This window comes from Cupressus sempervirens, chromosome 2 (assembly GCF_028749045.1).
Source record: "Cupressus sempervirens isolate cs-2001-9-10 chromosome 2, ASM2874904v1, whole genome shotgun sequence".
Classification (NCBI taxonomy): Eukaryota; Viridiplantae; Streptophyta; class Pinopsida; order Cupressales; family Cupressaceae; genus Cupressus; species Cupressus sempervirens.
The window spans coordinates 335,880,837-335,905,267 of record NC_143119.1 but is presented as its reverse complement, the minus strand read 5'-3'; the positions used below and the strand labels follow the sequence as shown (position 1 = coordinate 335,905,267).

Genomic DNA, 24,431 nt, shown 5'->3' with positions numbered 1-24,431 from the left:
TGGAGACCAATGGTCACAACTTAGAAATCCACTTAATTAGAAACCATTGTCACACTAGAAGCCAATTACGGAAGACCAAAATGTTGGATTAATTAGGAAAGGAAGGATGCTAAGAGGAGCGGGAGAGGTGTAAATCAATATCCTCTAAAAATTTTATGCCTTTTCAAATTTGATTACCCCTTTGTATTTTTATCCACTTCGTAAACATACACATACATTACTTCAATATTTATATGAAAGTAAATATAGCTAATATATCTTGACATATGCATGTAAACATAAATCAACAACATGAAACATAAAAAGGTGATTTGGTCACGTAGAAACCCAAGGTAGTTAGAGGGAAAACTATTGTGGGGATGGTACCCACAAATCCATCACTACTGCAGTAAGAGGTTGCCTTATTAAGGCTACAATGGGGTATCACTTCTAGTGACTTACTCTAGTAGGAGTAATACAATCAAATCTATAAAGATCTACCTTTTGCAAAGATTTTACAACACTATACTGAGTGTGTACTCTATTAAGATATTTACAATAATATTTTTAGGTCTACCTTGTGAAAAGATCTTACTATTAAATTGATTAGAAAATAGCAATGAAAATGATCTATATAATTGCAACTTACTTTGCTTGATCAAATCACTCTTCTTCTCAACTATTCACCTCCTATGAAGGATGTTTCAAATCCTTCCTTATGCTACTTGAATCTTTGGTTTGTATTAGAACTTCCTCCTTGAACTTCTAGTATAACCCTCTAATAGAAAACATCTTCAACAACAACAATATTTTAGCAGGAATAACACCAACATCAATCTATAAATTGTTCCCTATAGGTCTGTAAATATGTATCTTTTTCCTCCTATGATCCTTGACCACATTAGGGTTTAGGAATGTTCTAGAAATCACACTTGATCTAAATCAATGATCTAGAGTCACCGTTGTTCCATTATTTTCTTTCCTTTTAGTTCATTGGCTTCCATTCTATGTTGGAATCATAAACAATCAAATCACATTTACCAATAAATCTTATCGAGTCATTTTCTTGATCTTTGTAAATGTAGTTTTTTGCTTAGTGAGATTGTTGTTCTTAAGATCTTGTGTCATTTTAAAGATTTATGTATCCTTTGTAAGGCTTTATAACTTTGTTGTCACTCAGTGACCTTCCTGCTTGGTTAAGCTTGATCTTCCTGGTGATGTCTCTTCTCAGCGAGTATTGGATTGCTCAATGTATATTGAGCTTGGTTATTACTATCATACTTATACTTATTTCTTCTCCTTTGCTCAAGCACAATAGCATGGCTTGGTAACTATGTCTACTGGGAAATATCATTTGTTCTTCTCTTCTCTATCTTTTTGGCATTAATGGTCCAACATGAATCTGCAATGAGAATAACACATGAGTTGAACTTAAAATTCCATATAAGTCGTCCCTTTTAGAAGTGAACTTGGGTCTCACGGGGATAATTTAATGTTTTAACCAATTGATGTCAATAGCTTGGACATATTTCTTATATTTTGATTAGTGTGCCTTTAATATGGTTATTAGTCTATGAGAGTTGGGCTCACAACATCACCGCATCCCAATATTATTATCATCCATTCTTTCAGAATGATCCCAATCTTGCTCAAAACTTTGACCAGATTCATATTTGAAAATGTTGATTTGAGTCTTAAGCTTTTACAATTTAAATTTTGACTAAATCTCAAAAAAATAGATTTTGAAAGCCCCAGTGAAGAGAGGATGAATTTTCAAGGCCAAAACATTAGGTCATATAAAAAATTTGAGTTCACTAGTATAGGAAATATAAACGATTTACATTAGGCATCTAGATTATTTAAATAATGTAGTCAATTACATAAAAAATCAACTTAGAAAAATGAAAGTTTTGTTGATCACACATGAAACTAATTAACCATGTAATCTTGGATTTTTTGGATAATGAAAACAATGTCTTATGATTCATCAATTAATTGGACTCTTCTTTGCTTTACATATGCAGATGTAGAATTAATCTTTAGAAGTGGCAAATTTAGCCTAATGTGTGAAATTGAGTTTTAAGACATTGGAGTGGAACTAATATAAATATGATTAGTGGTGTTGACTTTCCTTGAGCTTCTAAATTTTGTTGTTTACAAACACCTTTGAAAAAATCTATTGAACCATAAGAGTTATGTTCTTAGAAAATCCCTAGTTTGACTTATTTAATAACTTTAGAACAAAGATCAAAGCCAATCAAATTTGTAGTGGCCTTAGGGTGATGCATGTTCATGTAACTTATATAATTATTATTTTTATAACCTTATCATTCGTTGATGAAACATGTATGATTTCAAATGAATGAGTGAATGCTCTTAAATAGAATTGTTGGGTGCTCTTGATAGCACATATATTCTACATAATGATGGCATTCTTATGAATTTTACCAAAGATTATCCTCTCCCAAAATTACCCAAACACTATTATCCACTATTATTCTACTTACCTCTCATCCTCCAACACCTACTCATAGGCATATACCTACTAGAACCATTTCATACACCTATGTTTCTCATACCGCTATTCCTTCTCATCTTAAGACTGCTTAATTATTGTATGATGCCAACATGGTTTCTTTTTCTACCATAATCTCATTATGTATTACAACTCACCCCCTTTATATTTCATCCATTATTTTCCACACTCTACACAACACAAATATTCTGATCTCTATCTTGGATACACCGTCAAAGGAATTTGATCAACTTTAGAATATGTGGATGGGTAGATATTATATACAATCCTCCAAATTATACACATCTCATTTGAAATGGTTATTTATCCAACTTCCCATTGACTTCATGGCATTAAGATTTGAATTTTACTATAGAAAAGAAGATCATAATGTTCATTTGCAAGATTTCAATGACACATTCCTAAATTTCTGATATAATGATAGAGGCTTAATTAAATTATTTATGAAACCCTTAAGATATTATGTCATCAAAAGTTTTCTACTATTTAGCTATGTTCTATCCATTCTTTTATTATCTATCTACAACTTTATTTTAATTATTTTATAATAATTGACTAATTTGATTAAATGTTCTTGACACAATAAGCCTATCATTGATTCCCATTCAATTTGAATATATGTATGGTAAAGTGAATCATCACCTAAATGATGATTAGTTGGGTTGAATCTTGATAGAGCACTTCAAGAGCTTTGTGGTGCTTCAAATGATTTGTCATGGACACGTGGATCAAAACTTATGACATCTAGTGATTAGGTCTTCTAGTATTAGAAACATAAAAGATGTGTTGGACACATTTAAATGAGTTTTAAAAGGAAGTTACATATGTTGGTGTATGTTTTGAAAAATTATAGGGCATCTTGGATGGGAGATAAATTAGGCACAACTTTTTTGGACGGTGTAGACACTCAAAAATGGTTTGCATCTACGACCTCATCACCTCTTCATACTAATTCATCCCATTTTCTCATTCTACTAACTTCAATCCTTTGGCTAGATTGACCATATTATGTCATTTGTATCCCCTTTCGTATCAATTTCATATCAACTCAGAATCATATCAAATCAACTCAGAATCATATCAAATCAACTCGGAATCACCCCAAATCAACTTGAAATCACCCCAAATCAACCCAAAATCACTCAAAATCAGGCCTAATCAACCCAAAACATATCGAACATCTCAAATCAATCATCATTTATCCACTCCTAGGCATTGCTGTGGCTTTCAGTGCCTTGGAAACCTATCAACTTATCAATCTTATCAATCTGACCTTAGTACTGTCATGGCTCTCAATGCTAGGTCAAAATATCATTCATGTCATTCAATCTTTGAGATTTTTGAGGCTTTCAATGTCAGATCATGGCATCATCAACTATTTTAATAATATTGACAGTGTCTGTTAGCTTTATTATGATCAAACCTTATCAATCAATTTCAATCCTATAGCATTTACAATGTCGGTTAAATGTTACATATCAATTAATTCATGTCATGTATCCTTGGCATGTTATCAATTTTGATCTATCAATTAATTTGACCATGGCTTTGGTCTACCTTTTCATCATCTTATTCGATATCCATCATCGTCACATTTTCATCAAAGGATACGGTCGCATTCATTTAATCAATTTGGCCAATCATCTACTAATTTTCTCTATAGGATTAAATAACCCATAATTTAATTATATTATTCTCACTAATTATTCTTCCTGATTATCATGCTCAATTAATTAATTTTATTAATTAATTGATTCATTATCTGCAAACCATGGAAATTTACAATTTCCTAAGTTCCATTTTCTATCATTAATTCCATTCTCTACTAATTCTTATTTTGTGGAGTAAAAGGATTTTTAATTCAAATATTCCATAAAATATTTCATCATCATGACACTTGGATGTGACACCTCGTGGGTTCTCCTTTGACACTTGGCTGAGATTTTTCATAATCAAATATTCTTACCTCTTATGCATGTCATTATTTGGCTTATTCGTCATAGATTCTTGGCTTTACGTGGGTTGAGGAATCGTATGATGCGTCATAGATTCTCTTCCAAATTTGACTCTCGTGTGTCATAGAATCTTACTTTTGGCATATTCTGTCATATGCGTCATAGAAATTATTATTACCTCTTATGCATGTCCCTATTTTGCTTATTCATCATAGATTCTTGGCTTTAAGTGGGTTGAGGAATCTTATGACGTGTCATAGATTCTCTTCCACATTTAGCCAAATTTGACTCTCATGTGTCATAGAATCTTACATTTGGCATATTTTGTCATATGCGTCATAGGAATCTCTTGCCACATTGCATGTCTGTAGGTGACAAATCCAATGCTCTCACCCTACATGAAAATTATAAAATGAACACTCTTTCTCTCATTTTGGGTCCTTAAAAGCTAGAATGCTTAAGTCTTGAGTCCTTGAATCTTTGAGTTTTTGAGTGTCTACTAATTTTCATTTAGCATTCTCTCTCTCTCACATAAAATCATACTTCAAGTATTCTCATGGCATTATCCACATCATAGCTTTTGGCTTCAATCTTGTGTGCACTATAGGAAAATTGGAGCTACAATCATTTGGAGAAGAACGACGAACATGGGAGCTACAAATAGAAAAGGGAGTTTTTGATTATGTTTGCTTTCTTTTGTTTAGTTTGGCTTTCATGGTAGACTAGTAGGTGCTAATATATGTTGATTGAGTTTGTGATTTGCTCATAGTATGTTATGCATTTAACTCATTTTTCTAGTCCTACAGATGGTTTCATGCATTATATCTCTTATATATCAGATGTATGTAATGGAAGTTGAGTATAAGAGTACTATATCTTAGAGTTATCCCAACATCTCTAAGTGTTGATACTCTTGTGAGAAGTTTTCTCTAAAACTATATTTTATTGTCTTATTTATTTTAAAATAATATATTGGATAGTTTTTGAAGTGTGGGACTTTTTGTGAAATTGGTTTCACTGCATAAATCACTATATTGTGGTATTTATGTTTATTTATTTTAAATTTCTATAACTCTTGTAAATATTTAAAGAGTTTTTCTTAAGCTCTATCTCGAGATTATTATAGGAAGTTGATATGTTAGCCTAACTTCTTTACAAACACTTTTGTATGAGAACCATCAAGGAACTAAACACTGTTGCACACCAAACATCTTTTCCATAAGTTTTCTTGGGATATTTGTTGAGGAAAATAACTACCACCAAGAAAAACTCACCATGATTTTCACCACCTTGGGAATATAAATTTTAGTTAGATTTCCACGCCATAAATGATTTGGGTTTACCTCATTTTTGTCTACCACTTTCTTTGTCTCGTACTTCTTGGCTTTGGGCTTGGAACCTAACACTGATGTTGATATTGTTGTTTTTTTTCATGGAGAAGAGATCAAGTTGCCTTAATTTACAAGTAGTTAAATTTTTAGGTGTGGTCAAAGGAAAAATATTTTAGATGTTGGAATAAGATCACACAACTTAGTGTAAGTGGGATGTGTTTCTAGATTTACACTAAGGGCTCCTGTGATCTAAATTACTAAGCATTTTGAAGTGGAGATGGAAATAGGAAATCATTCAACCTTTAAATGGGTTTATTTGACATTTGATTTGAGTTTTCAAGTCTATTACTAGAGAGGGTCGGGTGGTCAAGAGTAGATATCGTAAAAGGCTCGTCATGATAAGCATGCCAAGTTCAATGATTATTAATTCAAATTTTAGTTTATTTGGATAGGCGATGTTATTTTTATACCTAAAATTCTTCTCGTTGTCTTAGGATCTCAATTTCTAGCCCATCCTTATAATTGTTAGTTCTAAGATATTATGTGGTATTTTGAACTTCTTCCATGAATGTATAATCTTTCAGGTGGGACTCTATTAGGTGAAAATTTAGTAGTAAACAAGATAATGCCCTATTAAATTAATATCTTATAGTAGGCAATTAGTTTATTATGTTAACAAATAACATGATGATCAATTTAAGCATTGTATGGAGTACCGTTCAATTGAAATGTTTGTCAAATCAAATTGTTGTAACGTATTATATTACTATCAAGTTTATTTTCTTATAACTATGTGGTAATTATATATCCATTTTTTCCACTTCTTCTCATATATTGATATAGGAAGGATATTTCAAATGCTTACTTCCTTTCAAGGACCAAAAAGACTATAATATAACCAACTATTGCTGTAATTATCAATTAATCACCATAAACTAGAAACAAAAATTAGAATAAAACTCTAATGGGTTAGTGAATGAATTGGAATCTATATTTTTCAATGATAATCACATGTTGATGTTTTTATTTGATGTCCATACTAAGGCATTCACCTAGGTTCTAGACATTCATATTACTTAATTTTACTTGGAGACCACATATGAAATTTCTCACTTTTGATGGTGGTAAGTTTTCCACCTAAAGTGTCACTTCCATCTTTAATGGGCTTATCAATTTATCCAATTTTAACCCTTTTTTTTTATTGTGTCGCACAAACACCTTTCCACCTTTGATCATGATCCACCTTTACTAGATGTGTGGCACAAACATCATTCCACTTTGGAGAGTGACCCCCTCTAATGGATATTTGAAACCTTCTTTATTTCATCTTATGTAGATGATAAGTGATTAAGACACATGTCATAATATAAATGATATGCTTTATGGAATCAAATTGTGTACAAAATAGTTTTACACTTGATGCAAAAGAGTTGTGTACAATATGATTCCAAAAGCATATCATTTACATTGTAATGGATTGCTGAAATATACTATCATTACTTTTCATAATCTTATGAACTCCTATGTTCTCACCTTGGTTTATTTAATCATAAGGCCTCCTTTGTAATATCATTTCAATAGATTCATTGAAGTGAAGGAAGTTAATTAATCTATTACATTAAAGTGGCAAGAATGTAGTTTATTCTTGTCATATTTACTCTCTGCCATTTTTATGTTTTGCATCTTGGGTGGCCACCTTCATGGCCAAATATTACACCACAAGATACATTGAACCTACAAAAGCTACTATAAATAATAAATATATAAACAAAATAGATAAATACAAAATAAAATATTTTTTGTTAATGTCAAATTGATCTCGAACTTTCAATACTCCTGCATCCTCTAAGCTATCATTATTAATTAATGCTTATAGTTGGAAGTGTGGCAACCAAACCTCCCTTATTAATAGTTTGATCCTAAAACTCTATTAAAATAGTGGGTATGTAAATTTTACTAGTATAACTTTTAACTATTTTATCTCCATCTTTAAACTAGACTGATACAATACAGCCTTATGTTCCCATATACACCATCTAGTATCCTTGATGCATTTCAACTACCTCTAGTCTCCTATTAATCATATTATTAGTCAATCCAAATAAATCTCTAGAAAATAAACTATTTATTCTATAATGCCTATTCGTAGTTTAGTTTTATCTTTCTTGTAGGCTTCCAAGAGTAAACCTAAGTCTAGGAGGAGTGGATATAATGCCTAACCCTAGTAGACTTTTCCTGTTGGATTGTCGAATTCTATTAGGCCTATTTTATGATTATGTTTTATGATCATCGGTACTTGGCTACCGAATTTGATTAAATTTTATTTCATGCTCATTTGATTTATGTGATGAGTTACTTGGTCATTTCATGTGTTCATGATTATTTCTATGATGATATATGCATGTTCATACATTGATTTTGATTATTGCATGATGATAGTTGGATGGATTATTTATATGTGGTTTCTATGGTTACTTACCCCATACTTGCATGTGTATGGTGTACATGTATGTTTTACTTTATGATTGATGTTCCTAATGTGGTTGAGGGACGGAGTCGTAATCATCTGCTAGTCAAGATCTACGCAATGTACCACTCTCTGCTATTACCTAGTTAGTTTATAATATATGAGTATGTACATGTGTGGATTTAATGCAGATTGCAGGTACTGGGTACCAACTTCCCTAAATTGCCAGGATGAGCCTACCCTATTGTAGTATCTCAATGGTATAAGTGGGGAGATAACTCTTGAGTCCATATCCTAACCTAAGCCAATTGTCCTAGAAAGTAGGACAAGTATCTGAGTTTTTACCCATTTGAATTTATCAAGTGACGTGAATTCGTGATTTTGACCTTGAAGTTTGATTATGTTCTTTGTTTCAGTTGAGTTTTCGTATTTAGTTTTGTGAGTCTGGTGTGATTTTTTCAGTTATAATCAAATCAAGTTAAAAGATAATTTAATGATTTAATTTAATGGAATTTTTATAAAGAAAATTCAATATTTAATTAATCAAGAAATTAATTAAATAAAAGAATTAAATTTAAATAATTTATTAAAGTTCTAATTTTGGCGTATTTATATTTATTTAATTTAATAATTATTATTTAAGAGTTTTATTTAAATAATAAACAATAAATAATATTATCAGTTAAATTAATAAATATATTACTTAAAACATCTCATGATTTAATAAGAGAGATAAAACATTAATTTAATAAAGTTTATTTTAATTAAATTGCATAAAGCTTGTGCATGAAATTAAAATAATAAAGGATAAAGGCTTTTCATATGATTGCACAACCAAAGCCCTGATTTGTGGGAAATACTCTTTATTAGGAAATTGGAGTTCATTTCTACATACACAAGTTTGGAGGAGCCAATTTCTAAGAAGAGGGTTTTGGAAAGGAAGGAAATTCTTGCGTGTTTTGTGTGTTTGTTGTTTTAGCATCAGATTTAGGTAGGATCTTGTGGGTATGTGCAGTAGTTGCTCATTCTTGATTTCTTTGCCTTCTCCATGTTTGCGAACCTATTTTCAAAATTGAATTGAATTTGAAACCCTTGAATGCGATTTTATCATTCCTCATTTGAGAAACCTCTATTTATGAACTGATCTTGAAACCCTTGTTCGTGATATTATTGTCCTTCATTGTGAAATCATCTATATGTAAATTAGAAAATTGAAACCCTTGTATTGAAATTTTTGCTCTTCATTTCTTGAAAACAATCGGTGAATGAATTTAGTTTTGAAACCCTTATTGAATGGATTTGAAGGGTTGTTTTGAATTGTTAAATCAGGTTGTGGATTTTGAAAAGAAAATCATTTTTTAAAAAAGTTTTTTGGTTGTTTGATCTAGGTTTCTATACTAGGGTTATGTTGGAGAATTTATGAAAAAAAAAAAAAACAAATGTAATTACATAGTAATTTGTAATTGCTATATAATTACATTATTAAATATTAAAAAAGGAGGAATCCAAATTTAACTGAGAGGGGCATTGCATTTTGTGGTTTTTATTTTAAAAAAAAATTATTTTTAGGCAGGTGCGGGCCACCACTCCCTACGCCCCTTTCTCTCCTCCCTATGTTTTACCGAGGGGCGATCTAGTTATTGTTGTTGCACAACATGTACTACTGCAATACATAGCATTGTTGCTGCGACAAGTTTACTCTCAGTCGCACGGGCCTACAATGCTTTTTTTTTTTTTATTGCATTTTTTTAATGGTTTTCAAATTTTAAAATTATAATTATATTTAAATTTAATTTGTTTTAATTTAAAATTATTAAAATTATTTAATTTATTATTGTATAGTTTAGTTAAATATTATATTATTATTATTAATTATGATTATTAATAAATTTAAAATTATTTATTAATAGTTGTAGTTTTTATATTAATAACTAATATTAATTTCTATTTTTATTAATATATATTTTAGAATGATAAAAAAAAAAATTTAGATGATAATTTCAAGTGGATTGGAAATGAGGTTTCAGAGTTACATCAATTGGGTTTAATTTAAACTAATTGTTTTAAACCTAATGTTGATTTATCTAAATGAACATGATGAATTTAAGGGATACATTTTTAAATAGAGTACGAAACATGGAAACCTAAAAACCTTTAGTGAACTATTATGTTTTCAAAACTAAATGGATTATGAAACTTAATGGTACAATTTTATATGAAAATGATTTGTAACACTAGGGAAATTTTATGATTTGAAAACCTTAGTAGTTATCATACTTTGAGAAGGCAAAAATTGTAATGTGTATGTTTACTAAACTCTTATGTTTTGATAATGAATTGAACTATGAAACAATGTTTAAACAACTTTATATGAATTATTGAATTGTCTAGGATTCTAGTGAACTTAGAAACCTTAGTGAATCTGGCAACTAGAGAAATGGAAACTAAAACCCTGATTGAGACTGAAAACATTATGAACTATGATATTTGGAAATGAAAATGAAAGCTAAAAACCATAGTGAAAATTAAACCTTTGTGTTTTCAAAACCGAATGTATCAAGAAAGTTACATTGTATGTACCGTATGCGATGTGTGATTTACTAATGTTTGGTTTTGGGGTTGACTTATCTTTGACTAGTCAGGTTGTATTACGAGAGGCTTGGGGGTTTTAGTTTGTGATGATATTATGGCTTATTTTTTGTTACGATCTTTTATACATGCCCATGGTAATGTGTCATGCATGTTCTATGAGAAATTTGTTCAGATGACTATTATTGCTTTCCAATATCTCTTGTGTAGAACTAAAGTGAATGGTGTGACTTTTCTAGTATAACCTTTTGAGTCTTCGATTAGTTATCTTTGGATTGCTTCCTAGTTTCTTGTATAGGACTGAGGTGATTATGTGATTTGTTCTTGGTGATGTCATGTTATGATGTAGATTTGGTTTATGTGTAGTTGAGTTTGGATTAGTCCTATTAGGATGATCGTATTGGTGGAATCTATAATTAAGATCAGTTATATTTTAGTACTTTCCATTTGCTTGTTTAAGAATTGATGTGTGGTTTTTGGTCTTATAATACCTTCTACTTTTGTTGAGCTTAGGGTAGGTTATATATATGTCATGTTGGAAAGTGGCTTGCAATGGAGGCCGAAGCCCAGAGAGGTTTCCTGGGTAACCCATTGTAGCTTATTATAATAAGTGATAACATTTCATTAAATGGGTTGAAATAAATTAATAAGATAAGGTGCCACATAAAGTCACTAGGGGTCTAAAGTCCGAAGGGACTATCAAGGTAACCTTAGAGTTGACTTGTTAGTATGTCTTGTTTGTACGAAAGGATATTGATGTTGCATAGAGACACTAAGGGGTCGGAGTCCATAGTGGTTGGGAGGGTAACCTTATAGTTGGCTCATGTGATGACACTTGCCCACTTGCATAGTAGATTTCCTACATGTCATTGTTGCCTCTGCGATTAGTTGATACTTGTGCCTTGGTACCCTTTGAGATAGTTTTCTTTCAAGTGTTTCCTTGACCTAGATGTTGGTTATGACTTGTGTTTTGATATCCATATGGGACTTGAGTTTATCTCCTTAGTGCAGTGGGAGTGGGCCATTTAGGTTCCATGAGGTCAGGTGGTAGTGCATATTTCTTATACCTTTGAGATCCGACCGTTGGATTCCATTGCTAGATGTATCTATGCAATTAATCCTTTCTTTTTAACCTTCTATTTCTATTGGATGATTATTCTCTTTTATATTGTACTTGATTATCAAAGATCTTGTGAGATGTTGTACTTGATTATCAAAGATCTTATGAGATGTTGTATATTATTGATGATGTATATTCTTTGAGCTTATCATACCATGTGACTTGTACATTAGATGATTAAACATTTCTAACTATTGCCAAGTGACATCTTATATAATTGTATATTGCTTAAATAGATCTGTGCTTGTAATAATTCTATGATGTGGATTTTGGTTATGTGTTAGATTTAATTTTAATTAAACTTAAATGTGATTCAATGTCATGGAACCCTTAAGAATTTTAATTTTTTTTATGGTATGTGTTTATGTGTATGTTATTACTTCCCCTATATTATATATGTTGTTGTTATGTTATTATCTTTCAAAAAAAATTGTTTGGAAAACTTAGTGAAATTTTAGGTTAATTTCTTTTGGGTTTGCTAGCGGGGTGTTACATATTCGTATTTACTCATCAAGTAACTTGTTCTTTATCTCCTACACTTGAGGAGGATCCATTGCTATTTTTATCCATAGCTTTGTTATCTTCAAATAGCTATATGGCTGATATCAAACACACTTAGAGTTGTTTATGTCACATCACCCTCAATATAAATGATTACTTATAGTGGTATATATTTTCCATCATGCATATACCTCACAAAGAATATAGACAACTCTTTTATACTCCTGATAATATTTACCATATCAGGTAAGACTTGATAACACTATGTGGCAATTAAGATTTAATAATTTGCAATGTCTTATCTAGATGGTGAAATTCAAACAAGTTCACTTGCAATACTTGCAATGGTGAATGTGTGGTATATTATGCAACCTATTCTCATAATTGATATGAGAGAATTGAGGGTGTTGTGATTGGGGAACACATATCATATCTCAAATCTGATCATAGACTATTGTACATAAATTTGTTGTGGGCAAATGATAAGCTATTTGGGACAAAATCTCAATTTCCTCAACGATCACTTTCATAAGGGAAAAAATCTTTTGACTGAAAAAATGGTAAACATCTTTAGGGCTACAATGAGACTCTATAAGGGGGGAGGACATGCAAGTGCACAATGTTAATAGCTATGCATTAACAAAAATCTTTAAACGGAGTATAGTTAGATAAGGAATTTAAAATGGGTAGGAATATATGAGAATCAAATTAAATAAACCTTGACATTAAAGTTTACAAGAAGATTCTAAAGATGAAATGAGTAGATTTTATGGTCACAAGGAAAGAGGAACTAATTTTCCTTAGTAAAAATAACCCAAACTATTTCGGAAAGAACTGTAGTCTAAAAGGAAACAAACTAAAAACAATATTATAGCCACTTAATGGTTTGATTATGCTAGAAAGTTGTATGAACAAGAAGGTGAGGTGGACCCACCACCCTTGGTCAACAACATGAACAAAAAATCATCGTGAAAGAGATGAAGATGGGTATTAAGAAACTAGGACCACATTACGAATATCTTCAATAATATTAGTCCACATAGGTTTCCTAAAGATTGGACATCAGCCTGGAATGCCCTATTTTAAGAGTGATGATGTCAATAACCCCTCCAACTATAGGAATGATCAATCCTCAATTTATAAACTTATTTGGCAACGTAATAGAAAATAGGTTGAAGAAAAACATAAACGTATAAAAAGTCAAACTAGTTTTAGGCCAAAACACTCAACAATTGATCATTGTATTGCTTTAAGGCACATTATCAAAAAGAGTGGGAGAAAAAGGATGAGGTATTTTTGTTGTTTTGTTGACTTTAGAAAGGCTCTCTACACTGTCCCTAAGGACAAGCTTTAGGTCAAAATGGAAGAATTAAGGATCCCTATACAAAACTTCAGTTCACATTTCAAAATCAAAACTTGAGTCCGCATTTTTAATTCAAAACTTTAGCTAACATTTCAAAATCAGAACTTGAGTCAGCATTTTAAATTCAAAAATTTAGCTAACATTTCAAAATCAAAACTTTAATTGACATTTTAAAATGTTTCATGAGCAATATTGGGGTCAAACAAGGTTGCCCACTATTACCTACTATGTTTGTTTCGCTTATAAAATGTTTCATGAGCGATATTGGGGTCAAACAAGGTTGCCCACTATCATCTACTATGTTTGTTTGGCTTATAAAATGTTTCATGAGTGATATTGGGGTCAAACAAGGTTGCCCACTATCACCTACTATGTTTGTTTGGCTTATACATTGACAAACTTGAAGAGTGGTTAAACCTGCAAAATACTGAGGGTATCAAGTTGAGAGAATATTTAATAAGGTTGTTGCTTTATGCGGACAACTACTCTCTTTTTCCCTTGAGCACTTTTGCAAAATATTTTTACTATAGGTCAATATCAAAAAGACTAAAGTCTTGATTTTCTCTAATTGTTAAAAGCAGTATCAACATAAGTTTTATTTTGAAAAAATACCCTTATATCGTAGGATTGACTTCAACAAAAAACTAAGATGAAATGGTTGCAGAAAGAAAAGAAAGTTAGAAAGATGGAAGACATTTTATGCTCTCCAAAACAAGTGTTGAGAGGCAAGCATTTAGGATTGTTCTACTGATTGTTTTTATGGGTGTGAGTCATTGACCATCAACACTTAAGACTCACAATGGAAGAAAATCAAGGGAATCCAAAAGCATATGATCATAAACAAGTTTAGAATCAAAAGCACTATCCCATTTGATATAATGCTAAGTGAAATGGGAGCTACCCCTATCAAAGAACTTGCTATGGTGCATCTAAAAAGTTTTCTAAAAAGAATCCAAAAAAGTACATGGTGCAACACAACATAAAGTTGATGAGTAAATAGAATATTCATTTCAATGTGTCCCACAAACAATAAATATCTTTTTTATGGATAAAATTTACAAGAAAATTGGGGGAATTGGTTTGGAAGTATATACATTATATCAATGAATTCAATCTCAAATGTGACTAACTTCAAAATGTACGGAAGAATGCAAAAGAGGCTTGGGAAGAGAGAGTTTGCCTGTGTTGAACAACACTTTATTTTAAAATGTGTTGCATACAAGGACAAGAGGACCAAGTTACTCGATATAGTGCATTGAAAAGTTAAAAGTGCTCATCATAAACTTGCACATTTAACCTCAAACTTTATAAAATTTCTTTCTTAATTCATCCCTTGCCATTGTAATGACACCTCATGGAAACATGGAAACATAATAAGATGACCAAGTTAATGGCTATAGTGCATTAAAAAGTTGGAAGTGCTCATCATAAACTTGCACAAGGAGTTACTCAAATTGGCTATGTTCCTCATAAACTTCATAAATTTTCTTCCTAATTTATCCCTTACCATTGTAACTTGCCATTGTAAAAACTTGTGAAAACATGAAAACATAATGAGAACCAGCTTGTGCCTTCCCATTAAGCCCACAAAAAAGTTATAACCTCATCTTTCTTTTTGAGATGTTTGTTTGTTACATTCTACTTGTTTAAGGATATTTGTAATTATCTAGTCAGTTTGCTGATCGAATTGCATTGTAAATCATATGTGAAACCCTGTACAAAACCAGTTATTATACATTACATAACAGAACAAGAAGAAAGAAAACTTTATTCCGAATACACGTGTGAATAGTAATTGCAATGAAAGAATTCGAGGTTGGGAAGCAACCTTTTAATGGAATAATGATGGATTAGATTACTGCTCCCAATTACAAATCATTACTTTGCCCCCACGGTTAAAGAATCAACAATGTAATATGCAGTCGCAGACGATGCAATGGTGCATCTTGAATTGAACCCACTTCGTCATCTGCTAAGGGATGAATTCATCATAGCGGCTCATCTGAAGGATGCTTGGATCTCTTCCAGAGTTCGTCCTTTGGTTTCCGGAACACACAATACCACAAAGGCCAGTGTGAAGGTGCACACAATAGAATATAGCGTGAATGTCCCTGCAACAATAAGACGGTAATAATGGAACTTCAGAAAACTGTTCATAATGAGCAATTATTTACTCATTTTTTGACAATATGTTTTCTAGCCTACTCTAGACTAAATATGGTTCGCAAGATCTATCAAATGGATATAGGTGTTTCATCCACATTCCTGCTGCAATCTGTTTTTAGATCTACAAACGGGGCATACATTCCCTACCCCTGCTGGATTTGAACATGCTACCTCTCTTTCAAGGATATGTTTTTACTTGTTTAAAGATTGAAACTTTTCCCACACAAATAGGCCAGATAAGGCTAATAGACATTTTAGAACTCGCCTAGTTCCAATCTTCCAACATTCAGTATCAGGGGACATGGCATGCCCTGAAGGCTTAATGGACCAATATAGGAATCTAGGAGAGACCACAAATATTGTCGTCTGGTCTAATTGCTTTACTAAAAGTGTATACCATATAGAGAAGCGGTGCACATTCCATCATGTTTGTTATAGCGGAACTCTTCCATTTGGCAATGATTTAGTGGGCAATTTTGGTATGCTTAAGTGATGCACAGCTTAAGGCTAAAAACTCACCAGCATAGCTCCATTGCATTAGTAAATTGATAGTCATTGTCACCACCCATGATGTCATCCAATGTGCCAGGGTTGCTACACTGCCAGCAAGACCCTTGACATTGAGTGGAAGTATCTACAGTAGCACAGGAAGAGTTAGATAATAGAGAAACGGATTATTAGTAGCATCACTTTAAGTGATTAAAGGACCAAGAGATTCTTCCCGGTGTTTCTATAAAGGGTGCAATAATGTGACCTAGTCAATGTTACAAGTGTGTTACCTCAGACATGATAATCCATGGGATGGCACCCATACCAAGTGAGAAGGAAACGATGAAAATCTGTAATCAAATCAGCAAATAACAAATGATATATATCAATATGACAAGAGAACGATGTGACAGAGAATGTCTAGTTAATGCATAGAAGTTTTAGTATGTGTTAAAAATCCTAAGAGCTATGTTACTCAAGTGTTCTATTATTTCCAATTTCTATATTCATATTTGAGTTTTCATTCCCAACTTACCAGCAAACTTGTTAAAGCTAATACACTGAAGAACATTTCATATTGAGAAGCTCCTTCCATATGGCTCTGCAATAAGAGCAAACTAGAAGTTAGCTTTGGACAGCCAAGAAATTCCATACCATCAGGCACCAGATAACACCACCAAATAAGTGTTCAGTAGAAAGTGAAGGCATGCTTTTCATAGAGCTTCAAATCAACCATTAGGCTTTTTAGAGGCGCTGCATTCAAGTAAGATGAGAGACCAAGAAGGAAACGACATATGGCTTTTAGTGACACTACCTTCAAGTAAAATGAGAGGCCAACAAGAAAATGACATATGGCCATCCCTCCTGATGAGACCTATTGACAAAACAATAAAACATGTTAGTTCTCTCCACCATTGAATCTATGCTCCCAAATGAAACAATACAAAATCGTGATAACTGCAAGGTTTTTCTCACCATAAGGAGAAGACGTCGACCAGCTTTGTCCATTAGGCATACAGTAAGCCCAGTTGTGAGCACCTGTAACATTATCCTTTATTCATAAGCAACATGAGACTAAATCATGACAGACAAATTCATGCAGGACTTCAAGACAATAATTAAACCTGAATGGCACCAAGTCCAAGTGATGCAGCACTAGCAGATGAAATCCCTGCAAATTTGTGGATAGCACAAATCGTAGCTCAGTGCTTTGTTTAAGAAATAAGATTAACATAGACACTATGAACTAAAAATCACTTCCAACAACCTTTTATCTCGTTGACTTTAAATTTCTAAGATAATTCTCTGCTGCCAAAGGCTATTGCAAAGCATGCTATAGATTCCATAGTTTATAATATGATAAATTGAACATGAATAAAGACATGATATAGAACCTCAACTTTAGATACCTATAGGCTAGAACTCACCAACAGATTTGAAAATGGAAATGCTGTAAAACATAATACCATTAACTCCACTTAATTGCTGCAAAAGTTGCAGCCCAATACCAATCTGCAGTCTCCCATTTCAAGACAATATCAGCATACAAAATTGTGAGTTGTGTCCATTTTGGAAGAATGAAGTAGTTGTTGACTGATAAACCTACTTGTGTAAATTGGCCAAATGGGGAAATCTTAAGATGTAACTCACAGTGAGAGGAAGGGCATATCTCCGTTCAAAGATCTCATCGAATTTGATTCTACTTTGCTGACTATTCATCTCCATGACACTCTAGACTCATAATATTTCCATTAGTTAGACAAGATTCTACCATTATAGAGGTTATGTTAACTAATAGACAATTAAATCCCATTCACGATAGGAAAAGCTTAAAAAAAAAGCAAAATCTATACAAAAGCAGATGACTCCTCAAACTGGTAGAATATTGAAAACACAGTAAGAAGTTTGATGATGCAATTAATGGAACAGGCAAAAAATGCAGTTCATCTTGGAGAAATTGTAGCACCTTGATTTCAATTGCTTCAAGGGAGACATCAATATTAGATCCTCGGAGTGCTTGTAGTGAAGCTTCAAAACTATCATTACCAACTTTTGCCTGCACTCAAGTAATCATAAATTTGCCAAATAAGTTTCTTTGTATAGTACATGTCATTTTAAAATTGTTAGCGATAATTGAATAATATCATTTCAAAATGTATCTGTATGTGAAATATGCTCACCAGCCATCTTGGGGATTCTGGTATGAAGAAGAGGCCGAATACCAAAAGGGCACAAGGGATCATACCTGTCCAGCTAAAGTTGTCAACCTATGATTTCTTTCATAAAAGTTAAAAATCTAATTTATTTTTTTAAATTCACCTAGCAAAAGCATAATAAAAGGTACCTGCAACTGCAAGAGGACGCCATGAAAGGAACAGTCCAAATAGATATGCCAGCATAATACCAATTGTCACAGAAAGCTGTTGAAAAATCAATTAAGTATAAGATTCAAAACTGTATCAAATTACACTTTATATTAGGACTATTATCATGATTAATATACAAAAGAATTTTGAGTTTACAAAACAGACCTGATTTATTGCCCCAAGACCTCCTCGCAAATGCTTTGGTGCAATCTCAGATATGTATACTGGTACCTAAAAGACCCATGATATGGTTAGATTCATAGCTGTCCACGTGCCTGTATGCTCTTTAATTTATTAAGTGTAATAATTTATGGCTTAAAAATGACAACAATAGGCTTGTTCTAGATTGTGAAAAAAAATTGACTTACAGTGAATGAGATGACTCCCACTCCAAAGCCTGTGAGCACTCTTCCCAAGTACAAAAATGAAGAATCCTGTAACCATAGGGTGATGACATCAAAAAGAGGAATTTCCTTATGCTCCAAAGGAAAATCACTATCAAACTTCTTATTCATTTAGCTATCATTTTATCAAAGGAAAATTAGCTTGCCTTGGCAAAAGAAATAGCAAGCCACCCAAGAATGTTGGGAATGGAAGCTACTAGTAATGCCTACACGCAAACAAAGAAGAGTTTATGCAAATCTAAATGTGTGTTAATTGCACTCATCTTTAAAGACTGGGTACAAAAAAGAATTTATATGACCATCGTTGCTACTAGATGTACAAGACAAAATCTTGCAGTGTATCCCTTTAGCGGTAGCATATTAGGTCTAACATATAAATTTATTTTAGTAAAGAAAGAAAAACATTGAAGGCACTTACCCCTTTCTGTCCAATATAATCAGCAACTTGTCCACTAATTATTGCACCCACCATGGCTCCAACATTAGTTAAAGATCCAAATAAGGAGAACTAACAGAAACAACAAGACTCTATATTAGGATCTACCACATAAACTATATTCTATCCTATTGCAAAAATGCATTCATCAAATAATAGTACCTGGGAAACAGTTAACCCAAGATCATTGATGATCCCACTTTGTGTGGGCGAAGAGTATCCAATCTGCAAGAACGTTGCTATCAGAAACTTCCTTTTTTTATTCAGGTCGACTCTTGTAATGGATGCATGGATTAAAAATCAATCTATTCAAATAAGAAACTATAACTTACACAGAAACCAAACTGTACAGGCCCCAGGGCAACTATTAATGTACATAATATTGCAGTTATAGCACTTCCACAGAAGATTTCAACATTATCTGCCTTTCTAGCATCTTTACCGCCATGACAACCACATTTGGATATGGTTAGACGTGTGCTTCCTTTCTCTAAGAGAGCCTTTTTAATATCTCCATTGCCACCCATGCTTCCCTTTTCCAAATCATCCATGTACTCCATTGTTTTTATAGGGTAAAATCCGTAGTGACCAAATTTTCTGCAAACTTACAGGCCTGCACAGCCAAAATCCTGCTGGCAAAATATTCAACGCTCCCCTCAGGACCCGTGACAAGGGCTTAACTACCTCTTATGTACCATAAGTTGAGTAGTTCTATTGGGCACTGACAGATCGGTCTTTTGGTGCAATGGCAACTCCACTCTAACAAGTGGTCCAAGTTCGAATCCTCAAAATGTCAGGTAATGCTCAAGTAACGCTGAGGGGATATTGTTGGAAAAATGTTCAACACACCCCTCTATAAGTTTAGTGGTTGTATCAGACACTAACAGATCAGTCTTTTTGGTGATAGCAAGGATAGCAACATGCAACATGCAAAGAAGTAGAGACTCAAAGATTCAACAATTTGGATTTTCAAAACTTAAGCATTCTAGATTCCAGGACACAAGATTTCAACATTCCAGGATTCAAGGACCCAAAATGAGAGAAAGAGTGCTCATTTTATAATTTTCATGTAGGGTGAGAGCATTGGATTTGTCACCCACACACATGCAATGTGGCAAGAGATTCCTATGATGCATATGACAGAATATGCCAAATGTAAGATTCTATGACACATGAGAGTCAAATTTGGCTAAATGTGGAAGAGAATCTATGACGCATCATAAGATTCCTCAACCCACTTAAAGCCAAGAATCTATGACGAATAAGCCAAATAGGGCATGCGTAAGAGGTAATAATAATTCCTATGACGCATATGACAGAATATGCCAAAAGTAAGATTCTATGACACACGAGAGTCAAATTTGGAAGAGAATCTATGACCCGTCATAAGATTCCTCAACCCACTTAAAGCCAAGAATCTATGACGAATAAGCCAAATAGGGACATGTGTAAGAGATAAGAATATTTGATTAGGAAAAATCTCAGCCAAGTGTCAAAGGAGAATCCACGAGGTGTCATATCCAAGTGTCATGATGATGGAATATTTGAATTAAAAATCCTCTTATTCCAAAAAATAAGAATTAGCAGAAAATGGATTTAATGATGAAAAATGGAACTTAGGAATTAAGAATTTCCATGGTTTGCAAGTAATGAATCAATTAATTAATAAAATTAATTAATTGACGATGATAAACTAATTAATTAATAAAATTAATTAATTGAGGATGATAATTAGGAAGAATAATTAGAAAGAATAAGATTAAATTATGGGTTATTTAATCCTATAGAGAAAATTAGCAGATGATTGGCCAAATTGATTAAATGAATGCGATTGTATCCTTTGATGAAAATGTGACGATGATGGATATCGAATGAGATGATGAAAATGTAGACCAAAGCCATGGTCAAATTAATTGATAGATCAAAATTGATAACATGCCAAGGACACATGACATGAATTAATTGATATGTAACATTTAACCGACATTTTAAATGCTACAAGATTGAAATTGACTGATAAGGTTTGATCATAATAACACTGACGGACACTATCAATATTATTAAAATGGTTGATGATGCCATGATCTGACATTGAAAGCCTCAACAATGTCAAAGATTGAATGACATGAATGATATTTTGATTCCCATCAATACAACTTCATAACCTATACATTCATAATGATATAATTCTCCGATGATATGGATATAAGTAGAAGCCAGCAAACCCAGTTAACATATTCAAAATCCTTGCAAAGAAAATTGAAGAAGACAACAATAGAGGAATAATAATGATTTTAAAAAGATAAATAGGTTTTAAGCTATATAACAACAGACTCTAATTAAAGATAATTACCAGAGTAACATAAAAGTGGAAATAATCGAAAGGCACATCACTCTCTTAGTGCAAATTTTCACGGCTTAAACAGTTCCATTTCAGTAATTTCATAACAAGGTTTGAGTAGTTTCCATTTTAGGACCTGTCAATAATACCTATATGATGAAACATGAAGAAAGCTAGATTATGTGGTCTATTAAAATAGACGATTCAAATGTCCATAATGCTCAAAACCATCGAAAAACTAACGTACAAATAGACTGTTTCAAGGCAGTTGCTAGAAGATATATATGATTCTTTTTTTAGGATGCCGAGTTTACCTTTGTTTATGTGCCTCTTCTAATACCCCGAGCACAACATTTGCTAGTAATGAATATTCTAATTTCAATTTTATCCAGTGTTTAGTTCCAGTTAGCATAAAGCTATTAATTTCAATTTCATGAACAGTACTGCATATTTTTTAATTAGGAAATGAGATGTTGGAAAGGAGTTATTTCAAATTTTTATTCTTTTCAACCATATTTTCGGTCAGCTTTCTAAATAGCCATGTGTTCAATCAGTACAATCTTAAAAGCGGTGATTAAAAGTGTAATGAGTGCATTGCCTCTTAAAAATTAATAGACCAATATAAGCATGCACCTATTTTTACAAATCTAGCAAACAAATTCAGCTACTGGCAAGGAAAGATGAAGAAAGCTATAAGACAAAACATGAATAAACATGATAACTAGCATAACAAACAACCTAATAATAAAAATTGAACGAAATCTATTTTTACAACCAAAAGCCTTCAACAGTTCCATAATGAAGCTTAAACAGTTTAGCTTCAAGATTCTTGAAAGCGAAACAATGACGCCCATACAATAAACATAATGAAAGCTAAAGCATTTGGTTAGTGTCATAAATAGAGGATTCAAATGACCTCAACAGCTGTGAGTCTGTAAACTGCCTACCATCATGATGCATCATAATAGCTTGACCATGTGAATTACTACTTTGTGCCTGTGAAGTCCTGTGCATCAAGTCCATGGTGCATTCAATATCTTGGGAAGTTGTTGGATGGGAACCTCTAAAATTATTTCCCTGCAACAACCCGAACATGTGTCCTTCATAGTTTCCAATACCACCTAGTTGCTCTCCTTGGTTCTCTTTATCTAAACTTACAAGAAAGCCACTTGTGGAGGACTGGGAGCTATTAGTTAGCAATTTGTCTGGCGAGACAAGACCAAAGTTGCGCTGTGCTGCTTGCTGGTGCACCATGAGAGGCTGAGTGGTTTCTTGTATAAGCTAATCCATTGTAACAACAACACTCCTTGGGGTAATGTGATCAAATGAGGCTGAACTTGGAGCCCCCCTTGAGGTCCAGGAGTTCGATGACAGAAGAGAGAGAGCACACCCAGAGTCAGAGACTCCTGATAAAGTAGCTGATGCTACACCTAACCCTACAAGATCTTCACCGAAGGAAGATGATGAGAGTGTCAGAGCTTGACTCACATGTCCCCCAGTGCTTTGCAGGTACTGAGGAATGCCCTGATTAATAGCACCGCCAGGTACACCCTTATTGGAACTCTGTAGATACAAAAGCAACTTGTCTGTGTTGTAACGAGAGAGGGAGCTTCCCATTACTTGTCCATCAAATGGTGATTGGTCACCTGACTTGACCCTTGGCCAACATCCTTTTCCATAGCCAAGCTTGAAGTCAATGGAATCCCCCAAAAATGAACTTGTGCCGTATCGTGAGTGCATGAAATGTGATCTATCCATCAATAAGTTGCTAATTCGCCTGTCATCTGTTATTTAAATATGAGAGAGATGTTAGTTTGCACATGCAGTGCAGCTATGTTATTTTCCTGACAGTAGCTCATAAAGAGCAACAACTAATTAAATAATTTTTGAATTTACCAAGAAGATTTTAGTTGAAACTATTTTTTGCTAACAGACATCTGTAAATCCTTGTGCCTAATTGAGCATAGGAATTGGGAACATGGTTGTGGTCAGAATTTTCTTTGTCTAAGGTTTAACATTAATCTCAGATTGGATTACCTCTAGTTGCAAATATAGAGGCCCTAACGAGTAGAACAGATGGGCATGGGAGTGAGGAAATGTTGTAGAATAATACACCATGGACGCCTGTTCTATGAACCAAAAGGTTACATGTTGCAAAGTTGTATACTGAAATGTAACATGATTCATCACTAATTATTGTCGATGGCTATTAAAGCTCTTAGTGCAGGAATATTATTCACAACTGCAGATTAAAGCAAACTATGTGTACTGTGGGTCGAGAAAACACCAAAGCAATTGACATCCTCAAGTTTAAAGCACTACCAATGTCAAAATCTCACAAAAATTATGCAAAGGAAATCAAATTGCAAAACGAAAAACTTAGGGTTC

General features: G+C 33.0%; 1 protein-coding gene and 1 pseudogene across 1 annotated transcript; both read right to left on the bottom strand.

Moving 5' to 3' along the window:
* Nucleotides 1–15,710: 15,710 nt before the first annotated feature.
* LOC149572494 (sugar transporter ERD6-like 6) lies at nt 15,711–20,262 on the bottom strand. The gene is made up of 18 exons (XM_089811464.1): nt 20,035–20,262; nt 19,865–19,927; nt 19,685–19,774; nt 19,413–19,472; nt 19,231–19,296; nt 19,028–19,093; nt 18,841–18,916; nt 18,677–18,741; nt 18,463–18,552; nt 18,147–18,227; nt 17,924–18,008; nt 17,621–17,667; nt 17,472–17,534; nt 17,311–17,370; nt 17,032–17,097; nt 16,787–16,846; nt 16,527–16,641; nt 15,711–15,952 (listed from the first exon to the last, which is right to left on the bottom strand). The coding sequence occupies exons 1-18, from the start codon at nt 20,260–20,262 to the stop codon at nt 15,840–15,842; spliced, it is 1,494 nt and encodes a 497-aa protein (XP_089667590.1). The 3' UTR covers nt 15,711–15,839.
* A 2,654-nt stretch (nt 20,263–22,916) lies between these two features.
* Nucleotides 22,917–23,831, bottom strand: LOC149572493 (uncharacterized; annotated as a pseudogene).
* Nucleotides 23,832–24,431: the final 600 nt, after the last annotated feature.